This window comes from Arachis stenosperma, chromosome 1 (genome assembly GCF_014773155.1).
Source record: "Arachis stenosperma cultivar V10309 chromosome 1, arast.V10309.gnm1.PFL2, whole genome shotgun sequence".
NCBI classification, from domain to species: Eukaryota; Viridiplantae; Streptophyta; class Magnoliopsida; order Fabales; family Fabaceae; genus Arachis; species Arachis stenosperma.
In genome coordinates, this window is record NC_080377.1 from 125,380,099 (window position 1) to 125,401,115 (window position 21,017).

Below are 21,017 nucleotides of genomic sequence, written 5' to 3' on the forward strand. Positions count from 1 at the left end.
CTTATTTCATATTTATTTTCAGTAAATAGATTCAACCGTTTTAACATATGATGCGGGTTTAACAATGTATGAAATGAATAAAGACTTAGCTTTTTTTTTTCTTTTTCGGGTCATGAGGACTTAGCTTGTTATAATGATAAATTGATAACAGTATTGTAGGGTAGATCTCAAAAACTGAAAAACACTTTAGTTGGTGTATTGGTGACTTTGTGTAAAGAAAATAAAGTTGCCTTTGTATTGTAGGTCAAGTCGTCAGGGAATATTGTTGCTTTTTAATTTTTGTTGTTGCATTGTGTTTGGACTGAAGTGTCTCAGAATATAAAGCATTGCTGATGTTTCTAGTTTGGGCTACCTTTTATACATTTTAAGCCCATTTGATAGATGTGGGTAGGATTTACGAACTGGGCTGAACAACAGTCCGCATACAGCCCAATTGAGGAAATTCATTCCGTTGACCAAAAACTCTGGCGTTTTGTAAGTGGTAAGCACTCATGTCAGCACTCAGCACACCACACTAATATAATCAGTAGTTAATAATTAATTAAGGCCGGGTCCGCAACATTAATTTGAATTGCCGAAGCAACTTGCACGTATAATCCAATAGAAAGAAGCTTTTCTACAAAGGAAGAAAGAAAGAAACATCCGAAGACTTTGCTTTGACCTTCCATCCAACTTAGAATGTAATCATTTTCCCTTGGAAAGTGATTCACTTGAATAATAATATGGATTTTGCTAGAGTAGTTATTAAGAATATAATATTAAGATATTAAAATAGGAGTATGGAGTATCTATCAAACACAGAATAAATAAACAAAAGAAGATCCTTGCGGAAGCTGACGGAAGGGATGAGTCATGCAGCGCAATGGAGGGTGCATGACACGTGCGCAAAATTCCCAAAAAAGCGTCCAGGTTCAATGAACCTGAAAGGCCGCCACCCATTTCTAACATTGTTTCCATTCATTTATAAATACGGTAAAGACCAGCTAACGAACTTCCCAACACAACACAAAATTAAAACTAATCCAACGATTAAACGAAACCAATTGGATCAGAATAAGAGATTAAGATATATATATCACTAATTACATTGCATTACATTCCATTCTCTAATCTCTAATCTATAATCTAATGGCCCTCTCTCTTGCTGCTGCTCCTTCTTCTTCTTCCACTGCCATTTCTACTTCTTCCTTTCCACGCGCTGACTCCAAAGGTAATCCAATCTCTCAATTTAAATTTCTGTCTTTTTCCTTTGTTTTTTTCTTTTCAAATTAAATTGAATTGAATTGTAAATTCAGCTCCGCAAATCGGTTCGATTAGGATTTTGGAGAGGCCTCAACCACGCCCCAATGGAGTTCTTAATTTGTCCCAAAAACAGAGATTGCTGAAACCCCTCAACGCTGAACCTAATCGCAATGACTCTATTGTCCCTCTCGCTGCAACTATCGTTGATTCCGGTACCCGCCCTTGTTTCTAAATGCTAAATTAATTTTTGTTTTCAGCTCCCCACTTATCTTGTTTATCATTGAATTTTTGCTTCCCCGTGAACTTTGCAGAGGTTACCCACACTGAAGAGGAGGATTATGAACGATTGGCATTCGACCTTGAGAATGCTTCTCCTCTTGAAATAATGGATAAAGCCCTCCAAAGATTTGGCAATGATATTGCTATTGCCTTCAGGTAAGCACTTTTTGTTCCCACAAATTATTTATTCGAATGGTCTTGTTATTGAATATAGCTTAATTTGTGTTGGACTTTGAAGTTCTTGTTCCTGAAAGTTGTAAATTTGTAATGCATAGTTTTAGATTCAAATATAATGGTGCTATCTAGGATTTTAATTCTGCGGCTTTGATCTTGCAGTGGTGCTGAAGATGTTGCTTTGATTGAGTATGCGCATTTGACGGGTCGACCCTTTAGGGTGTTCAGTCTTGACACTGGTAGACTCAACCCAGAAACTTACAGATTATTTGATGCTGTTGAGAAGCATTACGGAATCCACATCGAGTACATGTTCCCGGATGCAGTTGAGGTTCAGGCCCTGGTGAGAAGCAAGGGGCTCTTCTCATTCTATGAGGATGGGCATCAAGAGTGCTGCAGAGTGAGGAAGGTGAGGCCCTTAAGGAGGGCTCTCAAGGGCCTTAAAGCATGGATAACTGGGCAGAGAAAAGATCAGTCACCCGGTACTCGGTCTGAAATACCTGTTGTTCAGGTTGATCCTGTTTTTGAGGGATTGGATGGTGGAATTGGCAGCCTTGTAAAGTGGAACCCTGTTGCAAATGTCAAAGGGCATGACATATGGAACTTCCTTAGGACCATGAATGTGCCTGTTAATTCCTTGCATTCACAAGGGTATATTTCCATTGGCTGTGAGCCGTGCACAAGGGCGGTTTTACCCGGACAGCATGAAAGGGAGGGGAGGTGGTGGTGGGAGGATGCCAAGGCTAAAGAGTGTGGTCTTCACAAAGGAAATTTGAAACAGGATGATGCTGCCCAGCTTAATGGAGTTGCCAATGCAAATGACACTTCCACTGTTGTTGACATTTTCAACACCCCAAATGTGATCAACTTGAGCAGGACTGGAATTGAGAATTTGGCAAAAATGGAGATCCGTAAAGAGCCGTGGCTTCTTGTGCTTTATGCGCCATGGTGCCCCTTCTGCCAGGTAATCAAGAATTCCTTATTGAATATTGAATACTGTTACTGAAGATTATTTCTGTTTTGGCTTCTTTGGCTTTAACTTTTCATTGTATAACGGGATGTTTCTACCAAATTGCAACAGGCTATGGAGGAGTCTTATATTGATTTGGCAGAGAAATTATCAGGATCAGGGGTGAAGGTTGGAAAATTCAATGCAGATGGAGACCAGAAAGCATTTGCAAAGCGTGAACTGCAGTTAGGAAGCTTCCCTACAATATTATTTTTCCCCAAGTATTCATCTCGGCCAATAAAGTATACCTCGGAGAAAAGAGATGTTGATTCGTTGATGGCATTCGTCAATGCCTTGCGATGAGTGTTCATCAAGAAATTATTATTTGTCTTGGTTGTAATTCAACTTAGTTGTATAGGTTCAAAGTTCCTTCCTGAAATAAGATTATCATTCATTCTAAGATTCAGGTAATTCGTTGGAGTTGGAATGGCAAGCTTTGACTCTAGTTTAGCAGAATAAGATCCCCTCAGTTTTGAAAGTGTGATGTATTTGAATAGTTTTAGTTCTCAGTCAAAGTAAGGTTGTAGCAATATAATAGTCTTTTGTAGTGGGAGTTGTTGATTACTGGCTTGTTTTAGGTAAAGTGATTTATAGGTATGCGTTGTACTCTCTAAACTAATGAAGTTTATTGAAATTTTGGATGGCACTATTATTTCTCTTAAATTTTTCGAAAGGTGTATATTATAATGAATATTTTATAATTATTTTTATATAAAAATATATTTTTTTTGACATTTAGATGATGGATTGAATGGTTAGATATTGATATTTATAAAAGTGTTGTCTTTATTTAAGGTGTGGCTAAATAAATAAGTTACATTTTTAAATAAAGTATCTTTATAAGAAAATATTTTTGTCATCTTCAGTTGACTAATTGTCTTTTCGAAATTATCTTTTATAACAGTAACTAAATAAGTAATTGACTCGAACCAATGTTTATGACATTGCTATTCTGATGTGGCTTTCAATTTCTTTTTACGCAATTCGAGGTAATAGTGTATTGAATTGGAAGTCCTTTTATAGCACAAGGTATTTCATTTCATTAGACAAAGATCAAGATAGAGGAGATAATAAGCCAACTTTACAGGGTCCATCGTCCACAACAACATATTAAGAAAACAAACCAATAGTATTTGATTATCGTGACCCAAAAAATGGTATTAGATTGTGGGTTAAAAGACTAGTTTGCCCGTATTATTTTATTTCTTGTGCTAGTTACTGACCAACATTGATTGTGAGAGGGAAAGTTGCAGTTCTTTTTATCAAAGCTTATAAACCCAAATATTTGGACTTGTAGTTACATAAGAGTCTCAACTTCTCTAGAAAGATGGCAACCTAAACTTGAAAAAAAATTGAGTTTTTTCCTAAATTTTCCCTAAATTTGGACCCTTTTTAGTTTTTACAGTGCCAGCTAGAAGATTGCATCTGGCATTTCAGCAGTTCATAGTTGGATGCACAAATAGCAGTGTGGTGTCAGAAATACCATATGCACATCCTGTGTATGATGTTTCACGGTTTTGCTCACTTTCTCCAACTAACACTTGTTACCCACAGCCATTATTAGTCTCCCTTTGCTGTTTTACATCCAATTAGGACAAATTTGCTGCTCCCAATTATAATGATTTAGATTTTATATAAGTTTGAATTTTATTTTAAAGAGTAAAATGTGATCTTCTATCTTTGAATAGTTTTTCTTTCATATTTATTTTTAGTCCCACTTATAAAATCAATGGTGAGAGATCATATTTTACTCTCTAAAGTGAAATTTAAACTTTAGAAAATCTAAATCTGACGATGAATTAGCAAGGACAAGAAAATAATGCAGAATATCAAAATAACCAATGTTTTGAGTCTTGGCATTTCATGTCACTTATGTAGCGGGACCCAGACCCAGATCAGTGTTGGGTAATATAAAATTGATCCGACAAAGTGCTGCATTATATTTAGTTATTTACTTATTTACATGCTGTATATGCTACTGGTTTTACACATTGCTAGTGGAATCCACTTCTTTTGGCTCCTAGGATCCCATTATTTCAGATTTTAATCGGAAACAGCTCATGACAATTTGTACTTCAATAGCAACCTTGACTTTCATCGTACTTAATGTAATTATTATGACATTCTAGCATTGTAACCTTTTTGGTAGATGATAGATTTGAGGTGACAGTAGTAAAAATATGGATTAATTATAATTTTGATCCTTATGAATTAGTCTAAATATTGAAACCGTTCTTAATATTATTTTCTTAAGTTCAAAATCGTTTTTAACATTTAATCTAATTTTAAAATTGTCTTTATTAGTCACAAATTTTTTAAAGACAATTTGCCTCTCTTTTCTCTTCTGCATTTTCCTTTCTTTCAACACCAACAACAATAATAGCAACAGCAGAATAAACATTTTTATCACAATCACCTCCTCCTTTTTTCTTTTTATTCTTTTTTTTGTTCATCTTTTTCTGTAATCACCCTTCTTTTTGTAAGCGCTCATTTGTAACCCCTCTTCTATCCCTGTTTTTCTTGTTTTTCATTATTGTTGCATTTAGGTCTGTGTATGGTGGGAGAGTTTTTTTGTTTAGGAATTTTTTTTACGCTTTCCGTTTCTGAAGTAATAATCGGTTTCATCTTTTGGCGTTTTTTTATTTTCAGGTAAGAGGAAAGGGAAGAATTTGGACATAATTGATAGAATCGAAACGGTGATTCAATGAGTCATGTTACTAGAGATTACTGAAATTATTAGTTTAATCGGTGGATTACTCGTTGAATAAGTTAATTCGACTTCATATAAATAAAAAATATAAAATAATTAAAAATTTAAAATACATATATTTACTAATATTTTAATAAAAATTATATTTTAAATTCTAAAAATATTTAGTACGAAAATAAACATAAAATTTGTCAATACAATTACGTTAATATCTTAATTTGACACAATAAAAATAATAATTCATGAATTATATTCAATGAGTAATTTCAAATTTTGGGTATGTTTCTTCATCTGAAAAATGTGGAGCTACATTCTGGTTAGTTTCATTCTGATTTGCATTTTTCACATAATTATTATTAGCTCAATTATCATCTCGATCATCTTTTAAATTCAATTGATCTAGCATTTGAATAATGTTTCACAAATCAAAGTCAAAGATAAGGTAAAACATTTTATAAAGCATACTAAAATCATCCCTAAAAAATATATCTAAATCATCTAAAAATAATTGAAAAGACATATTTGAAAGATCATTTCATAAAGTATCAACTTCTTTAAGAATTAAAAATGGTGGTGGATCTTTCAATATCCATTCCAAATAATCCTAAAATGCATCAAGACAAATTGAATTATCACTTTGCTTTCTCATTTGATTCCTATATTATCAATTTACTTGATTATTCTTATGATGACTAAAAATTTAAAATAATACTTTTAAGAAAGAAAATAAAAAAAATTCTTTGTTGTAATCTTAAGTTGTAATGAACATAAATAAGATCATTATATTCTTTATGCTCTAACAGATTTTTCTTCATTGAATGAATGTGTTAAAAAATATTTTAGTTAAGCTCACAATTTGAACAACAAATTTGACTCAAAACACCAATCGCTAACTTTTACAAATTTGATGCTCTACGTCCATAAGATTCCCACCATAATATATCACAATCAAAAAAATTAAACCATACTTATATCATAATCATAAAATATTAATTTTAATAAGAAATTTATCTAACATTATTTTGTTTTGTTCACATATTGCAGGCTATCTTTTAAAATCTTGTGTGAGCTTCTCTAAGTTACTATGTGAGATTGGGAGAAGGTCATCTCAAACTCTTAGGCATGATATTTTTTGGAAATAAAAACTTTGTTAGTCGTTTTAGATTTTTTTTTTTCTTTTTTTAGAAAGAAACAATGCCATTTTAGGTTAGAGGAAAAAAAAGAGCTCCAAACGGGTCCAAATATTTTAAAATTTGTTGGTTCATCAATTTGGGTTAAAATCGGTTAGTTTGCTAGGCTTTCGATCGAGATAGATGGGTCTGGTTTTGACAATTATGAATTTTGAATTTGGGGTGTTGAAAAATTTTGATTTTCTTCCTTTTATGTTTTGCTTCTCTTGGGTTGGACTGGGATGGGAAAAGGTGAAGGAAGAGGGAGTGACTGCGATTCCAAAGTTACGGCGTCATCGGTGGATGCTACTGTAACAACGCCAGTGGAGACTCCTACGAGAAGAAGCTCACCTGATAGTTCGATTCTGCGGCGTTGCCACAGAAAAAAATCGTAACAGCAATTGCATTCCTAGGTTTAGGTGCAGCAACAGAAGTAGATTGTGGCTCCAATAATAACGGCATAGTCATAGATTGTGAGACACTATCGATAATTGTATCCATATTTTTTTTATAAGAAAAGTACTCATCATTCTTCTTCTCGGGTTCAAAAATGAAAATGATATGTTTTTGTGAAAACAACGTTATTGAAAGCAATACACAAATATTTGTCCAAAAAATAATTTTAGTTAAAAAAAATTATTTTAAAATTAAATTAAATATTAGAAATAAATTTGAGCGCAAAATCATAAAAACCAACATGGCACTTAATTCTTAGAATATTAAAGTCACTTCTACATTTGCCTATTTTATTCCTTTCATCGAGATAAACTAATTGCTATACATTAGAAATTTTGCGAGGCACAATTACAGTATGTATTGTAGACTGTCTTCCAAAATCTTGTGTGAATCTCTCTAAGTTACTGTGTGAGATTATCAGAGAGTCAAATCTCAGACTCTTAAGCGAGATAGATTTGGGAATTGGGACTTTGTTAGCTATTTTAGAATTTCTTTCTTTTTTTTAAGAGAGAAACAATGCCATTTTAGGTTGAAGGCAAAAAAATAAGTTCCAAATTGGTCCGAATTTTTTAAAATTTGTCGGTTCACCAATTTAGGTTAAAATTGGTCGGTTTGAACCGAATTTCATCGATTTGTTTTCTTGTGTGGTCATATAGCTTATTCGGACCAATTTTGTGATTGGTTTGCTGGTTTTTTCGATTCGACAAGGAGGTGGGTCAGTCTCATTCTGACAATTATGAATTTGGGATTTGGGGTGTTGAAAAAATTTGATTTTCTTCCTTTTATGTTTTGCTTTTCTTGAATTCTGACTGTGGTGGGAGAAGGTGAAGAAGGAGGGAGTGACTGCGGTTCCAAAGTTGCGATGTTATCGGTGGATACTACTGTAACAACGCCAGTAGAAGCTTTTATGGGAAGAAGCTCATCTGGTAGTTCGATTCTATTGTATTGTCACAGAGAAAAATTGCAACATCTATTGCACTCCCAAATTTAGGTCCAGCAACAGAAGTAGATTATAGCTCTAATAATAATGGTACAGTTGTAAATTGTGAGACACCATCGATAATTATATTCATATAATTCTTTGATAAAAAAATCTCATATTATTTTTTTTTTAGGTTTAAAAATGAGAATGATATATTTTTGTAGGAACAATGGTGTTCATACCCTGGCCCAATAATAAAGGCTCAGGTCCAAACGAAAGGCCTAGTCCAGAGGATTGAGCCTTGCTGAACACCGACCTTCGTACTAAGAAGTCGGTTTTGACTACAATTTGCTCTAAAGAAGTCGGGACGGAGAATAGTTGGCAGATTAACATCAATCCAAATGAGTAACTGCCCCTAAAATCTCTCTAACCACTTCCGGGAGCCATATCTTAACCTCCCTAAGATAAAGGGACGGTTATCACCCTAAAAGGGTGGCACTACTGCAGCGGTGGTTATGGGCTCACCACTATAAATACACTAACGCTCTTCAGGTATCTCTAAGCCCAATACATTCTAAACCTGCTCACACCCTTGCTAACTTAGGCATAGGAGTGTCTTTGCAGGTACCACCCCCCATTCTCATTCACGTACACAAGTCGGAAGGAGGTTCCAGCATGCAAACCTGCTCGGAGGCTACCATCCACAGACGATTGGGTCGGCCAAATACGATCCAGTTTATTAATCTCCGGTTACCCACCATAACAAATGGTATTAAGAATAATATACAGATATTTTTATCCAAAAATATAGTTAAAAAAATAATTTTAAAATTAAATTATACATTAAAAATAAATTTAAACACAAAATCATAAAAATCAAAATCGTACTTAATTTTTAGAATATTAAAACCATTTGTCTATTTTGTTCCTTTCATGAGATAAACTAATTACTATATATTGGAGATTTTGCGAGGGAGAAAGTCTAGGGGATCAGCAGATTTTGAGGTTTTTAGCCATCAATTAGCCATCAATGATGTTTTTAATGGTGTGAGATTGCATCTAATGGTGGAGAATCATTCAATTTTCCTTTGATGGTTAAGTGCTGGCCCCCTAGCACTCCTCTTTGCGAGGTGCGATTACAGTACATATACCAACGTGTGCAGTATGCTTGATAGAATTGTATACTTTTATACTATCCTTAGGCATTTACCTATTTAGGCATCATTACAGGTGTGGTTAGGGATGTTCAAAAACAGTTTAGAACGATCCGAATTGAATATTCACTAAACTAGTCTAAATAAACCAACTTTTTCAAGTAAAGAACCAAATCAAAATCACAGTTTTTCACTTGTACAAACCAATTTATTAAAAATTAGTTTTTGTACACTAAATTATTTAGACTTTTAAATATGGTGTCCTCGACATATACTAGGTGGACAATACCAGCAAAACTAGTTTGAACTAATTATTAGTATATAAAATAGTTAAAATCAGTTTTTATATGCTAAAAATTGGTCTTTTGACTTTTCTATATAAAACAGTTTAAACCGATTTTATTTTTTCAAATGATTTAATATGATACATTTAATTGTAAACTAGTTAACAATTAATTTGTGAAAAAATTACAGCAAGATGTGGTCCACCATATCATTCCCTAGCAGCATACAACATCCGAATTCAAACTAGATATTGCAATACACCTTATCAAGCTAAATGCCTAAATCTAGTAGGGTGGGTTATCCTCCTAACCTCCAAGGCTCCAATCCATGCACCTTCCATAATCCATACCCATCTGCTAAAAAGTTTTGGACAACTTTGCCTATTTTGATTTTTGATATTTCCTCGCTTTTGCGAGAAGTGCCTAAACCCTACCCTTTTCCAAATCGAACCCCGTGAGTAATTTTATTTTGTGTTTTTGGTGTTTCTTTTCAGCTTTGTCTACGGCTACGCCATAAAAAACACAGAAAAACAAAAGATAAAATTAAAAAAAAAAAAGGAAGAAAGGAAGTGTTAAACTGTTAAGTAAGATGATGGAGACGGACAATCAATTAAAAGTAACAACCACTACTATTAAATATTTAAATGTTAGCTATTATTTAGATCATCAATTAATGTTTTTTTTTTCATCAAAACATACAGAACTCAAATTTTTAATATATTTATTAACGGTAAAACTAAAAAAAAAATCAATCCAAATAATCTAAATTTATTTTATTTAATATTTATTTATTACAGACTGCATTAAATAAAACTAAAAATAATACATTTTAGTAATTTTTAACCTAATTTTTTTTGTTTGAGGAGATTTTTCAATTTATTAAAATAAAAAATTTAGCTAAATCGAATTTTTATAACTGGAACTCAAAGTTACTATGCCCAACATTTACCCTGGAGTCAATAAATATTAACCAGAGTGAAATATATATTCTTTTTTGTTGTAGTGTCGGCTTCACCGCCACCGGTAAGGTTACCTACTTAATACAGATAGAGGGAATAGAGTGGGTAGATGAGAAATGTGGTGGACCAGTGAATATGAAGGAGCACTGGAGTGGCAGTACGCTCCTCCACAGAGAAGATTGAAGACCTGAGTGAGTGAGTGAGTTGCAGCACCCAATTCCCATTTTCTCATCTTCTTCCCCTTCTCTTCCGTCACCCAACCAAAGAAATTCCCACCTACCATCCATCATTACTATTATTATTAGATAATGCAAGGATTTGGAGGAGCTGAAGAAGCAGTAGAGCACGAGGGAGTGAAGTTGCCATCACTCCATGGCAATTTCTAAGCTCACTCGCACTAACACCCTTCTTTTCTTTTTCTTCTTCTTCCTTTTCTGCACTGAACTACCAACACCATCACTAGGTGGGTACGCTAACTCAAACAAAACACAACTACCTTTGAAGTTTGAACAACTGACACTAACCACTTTCTTGATTTTGCAGCGCAGGAAAACCAAAGCGACCAGCCATACGTGGGAGTCAACATTGGCACGGACGTCTCCAACCTTCTACCGCCATCGCAACTGGTTGCGTTTCTTCAGCTTCAGAAGATAACGCACATAAGAATCTACGATGCAAACCCAGACATACTCAAAGCACTCTCACGCACCAAGATTCGCGTCATCATCAGCGTCCCCAACAACCAGCTCCTCGCCATTGGCTCCTCCAACACCACCGCCGCCTCATGGATCGACCGGAACGTCGTCTCTTTCTACCCGGACACACTCATCACCGCCATTTCCGTCGGCGACGAAGTTCTAACCACCGTCCCCTCCTCCGCCCCTCTCATCCTCCCCGCCATTCAGTCCCTCTACAGCGCCCTCGTCGCCTCCAACCTCCACCAGCACATCAAGATTTCAACCCCTCACGCTGCTTCCATTATCCTCGACCCTTTTCCTCCTTCTCAGGCTTTCTTCAACCAGAGCTTCTCCTCTGTCATCGTCCCTCTCCTTCAGTTTCTCTCCAGAACCGGCTCCCCCTTGATGATGAACCTTTACCCTTACTACGTCTTCATGCAGAACAAGGGTGTGGTTCCAATCGACAATGCTCTTTTCAAACCCTTGACTCCTTCTAAGGAAATGGTTGACCCCAACACCTTGCTTCACTACACCAATGTCCTTGATGCCATGGTCGATGCTGCTTATTTCTCAATGAAGAACCTTAACATCACTGATGTCATGGTCCTTGTTACCGAAACAGGGTGGCCTTCAAAGGGTGATTCCAAAGAACCTTATGCTACCAAGGACAATGCAGACACCTACAATTCAAACTTGATTAGCCATATTTTGGGTCACGGCGGAACCCCTCTACATCCGGAAACAACTTCCAGTGTGTATATCTACGAGCTGTTCAATGAGGACCTGAGGTCGCCGCCGGTCTCGGAGGCGAATTGGGGACTCTTCTATGGAAACATCACGCCGGCGTATCTGCTTCATGTCTCCGGGATTGGCACCTTTATGGCCAATGATACTACCAATCAGACATACTGCATTGCCATGGATGGTTTTGATACCAAGACTTTGCAGGCTGCACTTGATTGGGCTTGTGGGCCGGGCCGGGCTAATTGCTCCGAGATTCAGCCCGGTGAGAGTTGTTATCAGCCTAACAATGTGAAGAGCCATGCTTCTTATGCCTTTGATAGCTATTTCCAGAAGGAAGGGAAGGCTCCTGGGACTTGTGATTTCAAAGGTGTAGCTATGATCACTACAACAGATCCCAGTAAGTGCCTAATTATGTATTCATTGCATTGTTCTTTAATTTCTCACCATATTCACATTCAGTTCATTTGTCTTGGTGTTGTTTTTTGTTCATATTTTAAGCTGGCTATTATGGGTTTACACTTAACAATACAAACAGTCCTTCTTGATTTGCCTAATTTAGTTACTTTATGGTAATATTAGCAGAATGAATCAGTGAAATGTTGAGTCTCGTGACTAATGTAAGGAACTTTATTAGTGATGATAATTGGGGACAGGGAAATGATTAGAACTTTGAATTGGGGTTGTGGTAATGATTCATAGAAATGAAGGTGCATTCGAGTGTGGCACCCACACAAACTGCAAAGCTGAAATGAAATAGAGTGAACTGGTTGGTAATAGCATTGAGGGCAGTGCGAAACAAACAAAAACCACTCCATGCCCCCATGGCATGTCCCTAGTTGAATTCTTGTTTATCTGAGAGCATCCTGTTCCCTCTGACAATTGCAAAGATTCTGGACCGTGTTTCTAGATTACATTCACTTAAACGTAGTAATTTGTCATGTTTCCAAGTTTTTTTTTTTACGGTGCAATATCTTACTGTTACATGAATCATCAAAGTACTTAATTTAAGTATGCAAATGGGGTCCATGGTTTACTATTATTATTATGTTATAAGAAAAGAGATTAGTGGGATTCTTACTTTTTGTTGTGGGGAATACCTTGCAGGTCACGGGAGCTGTATATTTCCAGGAAGGTAAGAAACAAAAGTCTGCCTAGCTGCCTCCTCTTTGTTTTTTAGTCATCATGCATGCTTCCCTCACGAGAATCGTTCTTTTCTTTTATTATTTTAATTTACCCTCAAATTTTGAACCCAATAATTTTTAATATTATCGTTTCTAAATCGTGATCCTCATTTGGTTTGATGCAGCAAGAAAGTGAGCAACAAGACAAAGGATGTGGTGAACTCTACTCAATCAAGTAGTGCTGGGGAGAAGTTATTGAGGTGCAGAACATTCAGCTTCCTCAAAATAAGTGCTTTTAGCAACATTTTGCACATTTTCTTAGCTGCATATTTCCCCATTTTTTTGTTAGTCCTTTTGTGAGGTGCAAATAACTCAATTATTTTTTGGAAATTTTGAAATTCCTTAGAGTAATGGATGAAGTCATAAGAGAAAAGGTATTGTGGATGATTTTCAGAGCTAAATGCTTAAGGATAGATGTTTCTTCGTTGAAAAAAGTAGGGTTAATAATTTTGGTGGAATTCTTGTAATTAACGTATGTGTTTCTTCAAATTATATTTGTTAATTAATTTGTCTAGAATATGTATCCATAATCGTCATTGATTTTGGCCTACTTCGCTTTTCTTATGTTTTTTATGTTTTCATTTCAAGGTTCTAACCAGTGCAGCGACCCGTTCTTTGCAGAAAATCTATAAAGCACGGACACTTTGCCGAGTTATCGTGTCCGCGTGTCAGACACATTTCGAATACGACATTCACGGACACTCGTCCGACACGCGTGTCTGCCGTGTCTAACCGTGTCTTAATAAAAAATAAAAAAAATTCTCTGGACACGCTTGGACACATCTAAATACCATCATGTGTCAGTGTGTCCAGTCTTATTCTTAACATATATTTTTAAAATAAATTTAGATATAATATATATTATTAATTATTAAAACAAAAAATATTTTAAATACTTAATATAATTAAAATAAGACATTAAAAATAATTAAAAAATTTAATTTATATTTTAATATCAATAAAATATCAAAATATCATTTCGATTTATCTTAAAAATATTTTATATTTTATATGTATGTGTGTTCCGTGTCATGTAAAATTTTAAAATTCTTGTGTCGGTGTGTCTCGTGTCGTGTCGTGTCCCGTGTCCGTGTCAGTGTCCATGCATCATAGCAGAAAATAAAAAATATAAACGCAAGAGACTAACGGTTTATTTGGGTGATTTTTTTACGGAAAATTAATTTTTTAAAAAAAATTTAAAAAAATAAAAATAATTTTATATTTAGATATTTTATATAAAAGTATTTATTTATTTAATAATTATGTTTGGTTATAATAATATAAAAATATTTATTTATTTATTTTTCAATAAAAAAATTCTCTTAAAAAATATAAATTATAATTTTTAAAAAATATATTTTAAATTTTCTAATGTTTTCTTTTTATTATTAAAAGTTTGTCAAATTTTATTATTAAAATTTTGTCTAACATATTAAAAAATAAAAAATTGTAATAATTAAATGGTATCTAAACAAACTCTAATTTTAATATGCCTTAATTATAAAATTTAAAGGAATATATAGTGTGTTAAAATATACTATTGAATGATAATTTAAAGAAATTATACAAGTAATATCTTAAAATTAAATTCTTAATAAGAAACGTAGTAAGTCATTTAAAAAAAAAAAAAAAACTAAAAAGGTGAAGAGTACGATATCATGACTTTGGACACATACCAACACTAGTACACTACTGTCTTGATATTTGAACTTTTTCAACTTTTTTAGTTAAAATCAAGTCAACTTATTAATATTTAACAAGGGAAATTAAGAAAATTAACTTTTTGAGTTAATCTTTAATATTTAACAAGAAAATTAAGAATACAAGAGAAATAAAGTTTTGGATGATAGAATACTTTATTACTTAAGCATTTGTTACAAAATGTCTCACACACTCAAATTTTAACTTTCACCCTTAGTTATAGTCATCCACCTCCTTAATGGATGGTTAGGATTAAATCTAATCAACCGTTCAAATTAATCATCCAGAACCTTTACTATGAATATCTATCCTATTATATTTCTTTAAATACTTTTAGATTATTTTATACTATTCTTCATACATCTATATTCTTCTAAAATACTCTATAACCTTCTAAAGTCTTCTAAAATCTTCTAGGGCATTCTAAAACGTTCTGGAACTATCTAAAGCATTCTCAAACATTCCAAAAAATTATAAACACCGTTAAATTTAGCCTTCTAAAATTTACTGTAACATTCTCCTCCACCTATTGCACAGACATTCTCGTCGCGTTCTGTTCATGATAGCGCTCTAGGTATTTTTGGAATTGACACAAATCTTCGCGAACTTTCCAACTAGCTTCACTTATCAGGAGTCCTTTCCACTTGATCAAGTATTGGATACTTGGTGGTACTCCTCTGCGTCTTATAATTTGATTAGCTAAGATCTTTTCGATTTTCTTATCAAAGGATTTAATCACCACCGGTAGAGTACGATTCGAGTTACCTCTACTTGATTCTTCTCAGTCTCCATGATATGATTTAAGCATACTCACAAGGAAGATGGGATGGATCTTCATAGAGGGAGAGAGTTGTACTTTGTAAGCAGCCTCAAAAAAGCGCCTAATAGTCTCAAATGGCTCTTCATATTTGTGGATCAAGCCTTTATGAACCTTGCGAAAGGCTTTAAATTGCTGTGGAAGAAGTTTAATCATTACCTTATCTCCAATTTGATAGCTTGCAGGCCTCCTCTTCTTATCTGCCCATTTCTTCATCCTCTTTGCAACTTTGTCGAGGTAAGAACGAGTGACATCTGCTTATTCTTTCCAAGACTTAATCATATGATAAGTTCCAAGGGTCTTCTTTGAGTAAAAGGGAGAAAGAGAGTGTGGTGTAAGTAGGGATGGCAATACCACCCGAACCCGCGGGTACCCACCCCGCCCCTACCCGCTTGGGACGGGTAATTACCCGCCCCGCACTGGGACGGGTTTTTAGCGGGGCGGTTTCTTGGGAGGGGCGGGGCGGGGTCGGGTTTAGTTAATACCCGCCCCGCTATATATATTATTTTAATATATAATATGTATAAGATATGTAAAATAATTAGTAAATGATTGATAATATTGTATCATATTTAAATTTTTACTTTAATTTATGTTATGTATGTGATGATGGTTATAAAATTTTGAAATTTAATTTTATTTATTGGATTTTAATAATTATAGGGGCGGGGCGGGTATCCGCAGGGGCGGGTTAGGGTTCAGCGTTTTACTAGCCGCGGGTAGAAGAGGGGCGGGTTCTATGCGGGTTGGTGTACGGCGGGGCGGGGTCGGGTAGAGCAAAAACCCGCCCCGTTGCCACCCCTAGGTGTAAGCAGTTATTGTTCGCATAGGAAAATTCAATAAGTGTCAAGGTCCTTCGCTGACCTTGGTGACAAGCCTACTTGGTGTCATAGCATTCTCTCACCAACTTTTTTCTTAGATTTTGCCACTTAGGGATGTATAGTCTTCTCTCTTTTGTGTAGAGAATATCGTCTTCTAGCCAAAATTTTTTGGTCTTACCTTTTCTAGCCAACTCCACCAACTTCTTGGCTAATGGATCATGATGCTACCTTTTCTTGATGGTATGCACAATATCTCCTTTGACCATGAAAATTGTTGCCAACTCAGCCTTGCGGCTCAATGCATCTACTATCACATTAGCCTTGCCTGACTTGTATTCAAATTCAAAATCAAACTCAACTAAGAAATCTTGCCACAAAACTTGTTTGGGACTAAACTTCTTCTGAGTTTGGAAATAACTTGTAGCCACATTATCTGTCTTAACGATGAAGTATGAACCAAACAAGTAGTGACGCCAAGTTCTCAAACAATGCACCACCGTGGTCATCTCTTTCTCTTGGATGGTGCATCGCCTCTCTGTATCATTCAACTTACGACTTTCAAAGGCAATAGGATATCCTTCTTGCACCAGAACCCGTCTAATAGCGTAGTCAGAAACATCAGTGTGGACTTCAAATACCTTTGAGTAGTCGAGTAGTACTAGTATTGGTCCTTCTATTATAGTAGTATTCAACTCATCAAAGGACTTTTAACACTACTTTGACCAATCCCAAGAGTGATTATTCTTGAGAAGATCAATTAATGGTACAATCTTGATGGAGTATCCCTCGATAAATCTCTGATAGTAATTAGCCAACCTAAAGAATGACCTCAATTCAGATATCTTGTTTGGCGACTCTCCCTCCTTGATAGCCTTCATTTTTTCTTGATCCATGCAGAGAGTTCCATCTTTAATTATGTGTCCCAAGACGTGAACTTCGTCCCTTGTAAAAGAACACTTTTTCTTTTGATGGTTATCAGTGGCTAAGAGAAAGGGGGTTGAATCTTAGCCTCATTTTTCTTTAACTTTAAACCTTGAGTTCAGTAGAGAAACTTTGAGTAGAAAACAGGATAGATTATGATTTTGTCTCTTAATGTCGTAGTAGATACTTCTGTTTTATCTCTTATAGTGCAGAACCAGAAACAGAGAAGAGAATAGAAAATGACACACAGGTGTATCCTGGTTCGGCTACCCAATGCAATATAGCCTACATCCAGTCTCCATCACAATAGTGACAGAATTTCACTATCTTGGAACAGAATTACATTCACCAATTTTCCCAAGGATCTACCCAATCCTATCTGGGACAAGTCCAAATTATAACTCAACCTGAACTTGACTATGACCCACCCTAGCTTTCAACAGCAAAGTGCTAATCCAACTTGCAAGGAAATCTCCTCAAGATCATGACAACAAAACAGAAATACATACAAAGAATTTTTGAGATAATTATGGCTTTTTCTTCAAGTTTAATTCTCTGTCTTTTTCCACTCATTGATTTTTTTCTTACAAAACTCACCATTTTGCCTTTTACCAATAAAAAACAGGAAGACTATACTGAGAAAAAGAAATACTCAATGAAAACCATGAAGGAGAAGAATAAACAGCTCAGAGAGCTATGAGAACCCAAACGTGTTCTCTCACTCCTTGCTCCAATCCTTGGCCGTTCACCCCTATTATAGAGGAGTGAAGCTTCTAAGGTTTGAAATCTTCTTCAGCACATGTTGGTTCTCTTCTCCCAATATACAGATGCAGCAGCGACAGTCACAGAGGAGAGGGAGGATAGAAGCAGTGACATGCAAACTTATCTTCAGTCTTCTCTTTCAACCTTTTTCTTTATGCATCTTTAATCTGAGTCGTGCGTTCTTGCTTTGTCCCCAAGCTTGTTTCTTGACCGTATATTCCAAGCAGAGCACCATTGACTTCACCTTCTTCATATTTTTTAGAATGGTACTTGTGACCCAGTTGATTTCTTCAATAATCCTTGATGAAGCATAAATGGAGAAATCTCCTTTTTGCTATAGCCCCTTTGACCTTCTTGAAATTGGAAGCTTCTTTTTGTTTTTTACTTTGCCCTAACTCCATAACTTTTCTTTTCTTTCTTCTTACTTCAGAATGATGTGACGTTAAAGAAAGAGAAGAGAGAGAAGAAAGAATTTCGGTTCGGTGGGTGAAGTGAATGGTTCAAATGAAATAGAATTTAAATCACTTAGTTACCGTCTAAGTGAATGAAAGATTTGAATGTTGACCATCGTTGGGCTTTGGTTTGATTATGGGCTTGCTTTCTATCTTTCATTATTTGGCTAGAGGCTTGTTTGTTTCAGCCAAGAATTATTTATGATGGTAATAATTATATATCCTTGGACTGTTGTGTGTGCATTTGGACTTGAGCATTTGTTTCTTGGACCAATTGCTTTCTTTTCCTTTTTTTTTGTTTTTGCTTTTGTTTTTTATAGAAAAAATTTGTGATGGAGCAAATAATCCTTGGGCCATGATTGTGTGTAAGGGGCCATATGTCATTTAATTTTTGCGCACTAAACAAAACACATCACACAAATAATTTGACAATAATTCAATAATGTTTAGTCATCATCTTAATTATAGTTTAGTTTTCTAAATTCAACAATTTCCTCCTTGATGACAAATATTATTAAATGAATTGAAATGGAATTAGAGGAGTTTTTAGAAACTTCCCTTTGAAGTTTTCTTTGGTTTGAAGCTCCCCCTTTCTTTTGATCTCTAAGTTTCCCCTGAATATTTACTTTTCATAACCTGATACCAACAAGTTTTTCGCATAAATAATGCCAAACATCCAATAATTTTCAAACAATTTTGTATCTTAAGGAACCTGTTTGATCATATGTTAAAGTTTGTAAGGCTATTATCAATTGACAAATATTATCAGCCAATCTTGAAACAAGCATGAATCAGAACTAATTCAAATATTAATTAAAAACTATTTATTCAAAAGCTCAGATGCTAAGCTATAAACAATATTCACAACTAGATCAAGTTGCTAATTTTTAAACACAAATTCAAAATGTCTTATCTTTTAGATGTTGTCTCCTCTTGTAATAGAGCCAAATATTAATCTCTCCCTTCTTGAACCCTTTCTTGAGTTGCATAGTAGAGAACATCAGTAGTCCTCCAATTTTAGAGACTGTATGAACTATGCATGGAGACCTTTTTCCCCATGACGCATACTATGTCATACTATGACATAGGTATTATATTTGCATTCCTTTGCAAGTCAAGCCCGATGACTATCTTGAAAATATCTATGGGTGCTATTGAGAAATCTACAAGGTCCTTTCAAGAATCAAGAGTCATCTCAACCCCTATTTGCTACTCCTTTAAGAGGTTCGCTATTAGTATTCACGGGTTTAAACTAGCCATTCTTTTCGGTGATCTTCAACTTAAGCCTTTTGCTTTATCCGGTGTGATGAAGTTATGTGTAGCACCGTATCGATCATAGCCATGACGATTTTTTCATTGATAAAGGCTTTAACATACATCAAGCCTTTTTTTTTCTGAAGTGCATGCCTTTTTGTCCTTCACAGCATTCATGAGTTTGACATATCCAATACACTAAATTATTTGCAATTGAGCCTCTCGTTCCTCGACGACAGATGCAAGAGTCCCTAACTTGGGACAGTCCTTCATTTAGTGAGATCCCTTGCACACGTATCCTCCTTTGGGCATAAAAGCTTTCTTCTTTTTCTCGTACTCTTTCTTTGAAAAGTACTTCCCTTTCTTATTGGTTGAAAAACTCTTCTCCTTGTCTCTCCCACCTTTAGTAGAACTAGATTTGGAGAAAGATTTGGGTTTAGAGTCTCCCCGATGATACTCAGTGAGTGAATCGGCCACCACAATGGCCTTGTTGACATCCTTAACATTTCTTCTCTGTAATTCTTACTTTGCCCAAAGTTGGAGTTAATCAATGAATAAGAACAACTTATCCTCTGATGCTAAGTTGGGATTTGAAGCGTAATAGTAGTGAACTCCTTTACGTAGTCGTTAATCGTACTCTTATGCTTCAACTTCCTCAACTTCTTCCTTACTTCATAGACCAAATTCTCAGAAAAGAATTGTCTTTTTAACTCTCTTTTAAAATCTTTTCATGTGGCTATGTTGCAAGCACGCTTCTTCATATCTATGCATTTTTCTCCTCCGCCACAAAGTAGCATTATCAGAAGGTAGAGAACTGTAGTGCGTACCTTTATTGCTTCTTCAACCACCCCTTGATCTTCAAAGTATCTCTCAATTTGTCATAGGAATTTCTTCATCTCTCGAGCGTCCCTCACTCCCTTGAACTCTTTTGGCTTTGAGAGATCAATATTTATCGTCTCCCTTATAATGTTTGGTCGGGATCTCGCCTCCTCAAACAAAACTCAAAACTCCTCAAATAGTTTCAAAGAATACTCAAACTTCTCTTCTATTTGGAGCTTGCTTTCTCTAAAAGTATCTAGTTCTCCTAACACATGAGTCTCGATGGTCTCCTTGTCGTATTCTATTCTTTGGAAGCGCTCATCCATAGAGGAAAGAACAATCTCCTACATAAAAACTCTCTTTTCTAAGAAGTTAGAGTCTTCACCTCTAGGCTTACTTGAAGAACGGACCTTCTTGTCTCCCAATTGAAAAGGAATAGCATCCCTTCCCTTTTGAGACTCAACATGCTCCATGGTTACACTAGAAGTCATACCCACAAACCACTTGTAC

At 35.2% G+C, this 21,017-nt stretch overlaps 2 protein-coding genes across 2 annotated transcripts; both read left to right on the plus strand.

Annotated features, from left to right (window-relative positions):
* The first annotated feature begins 985 nt into the window (after positions 1-985).
* On the plus strand, positions 986-3,367 carry LOC130970855 (5'-adenylylsulfate reductase 3, chloroplastic-like). The gene is made up of 5 exons (XM_057897058.1): positions 986-1,210; positions 1,296-1,454; positions 1,554-1,677; positions 1,858-2,659; positions 2,777-3,367. The coding sequence occupies exons 1-5, from the start codon at positions 1,129-1,131 to the stop codon at positions 3,005-3,007; spliced, it is 1,398 nt and encodes a 465-aa protein (XP_057753041.1). The 5' UTR covers positions 986-1,128; the 3' UTR covers positions 3,008-3,367.
* Positions 3,368-10,429: 7,062 nt separating this feature from the next.
* Positions 10,430-13,691, plus strand: LOC130960946 (glucan endo-1,3-beta-glucosidase 1-like). Its single transcript, XM_057886504.1, has 4 exons — positions 10,430-10,821; positions 10,902-12,176; positions 12,884-12,911; positions 13,086-13,691. Exons 1-4 carry the CDS (start codon positions 10,731-10,733, stop codon positions 13,258-13,260), a joined length of 1,569 nt encoding a protein of 522 aa, XP_057742487.1. The 5' UTR covers positions 10,430-10,730; the 3' UTR covers positions 13,261-13,691.
* The last annotated feature ends 7,326 nt before the right edge of the window (positions 13,692-21,017 follow it).

What these genes read in the sequence shown, in the direction of transcription:
- LOC130970855 (XM_057897058.1), top strand. Translation starts at nt 1,129, where the DNA reads ATGGCCCTCTCTCTTGCTGCTGCTCCTTCTTCTTCTTCCACTGCCATT. An exon ending in TCCACGCGCTGACTCCAAAG is followed by an intron (nt 1,211 to 1,295) that starts GTAATCCAATCT and finishes TTGTAAATTCAG; the next exon opens with CTCCGCAAATCGGTTCGATT. An exon ending in TGCAACTATCGTTGATTCCG is followed by an intron (nt 1,455 to 1,553) that starts GTACCCGCCCTT and finishes TGAACTTTGCAG; the next exon opens with AGGTTACCCACACTGAAGAG.
- LOC130960946 (XM_057886504.1), top strand. Translation starts at nt 10,731, where the DNA reads ATGGCAATTTCTAAGCTCACTCGCACTAACACCCTTCTTTTCTTTTTC. An exon ending in ACTACCAACACCATCACTAG is followed by an intron (nt 10,822 to 10,901) that starts GTGGGTACGCTA and finishes TTGATTTTGCAG; the next exon opens with CGCAGGAAAACCAAAGCGAC. An exon ending in GATCACTACAACAGATCCCA is followed by an intron (nt 12,177 to 12,883) that starts GTAAGTGCCTAA and finishes AATACCTTGCAG; the next exon opens with GTCACGGGAGCTGTATATTT.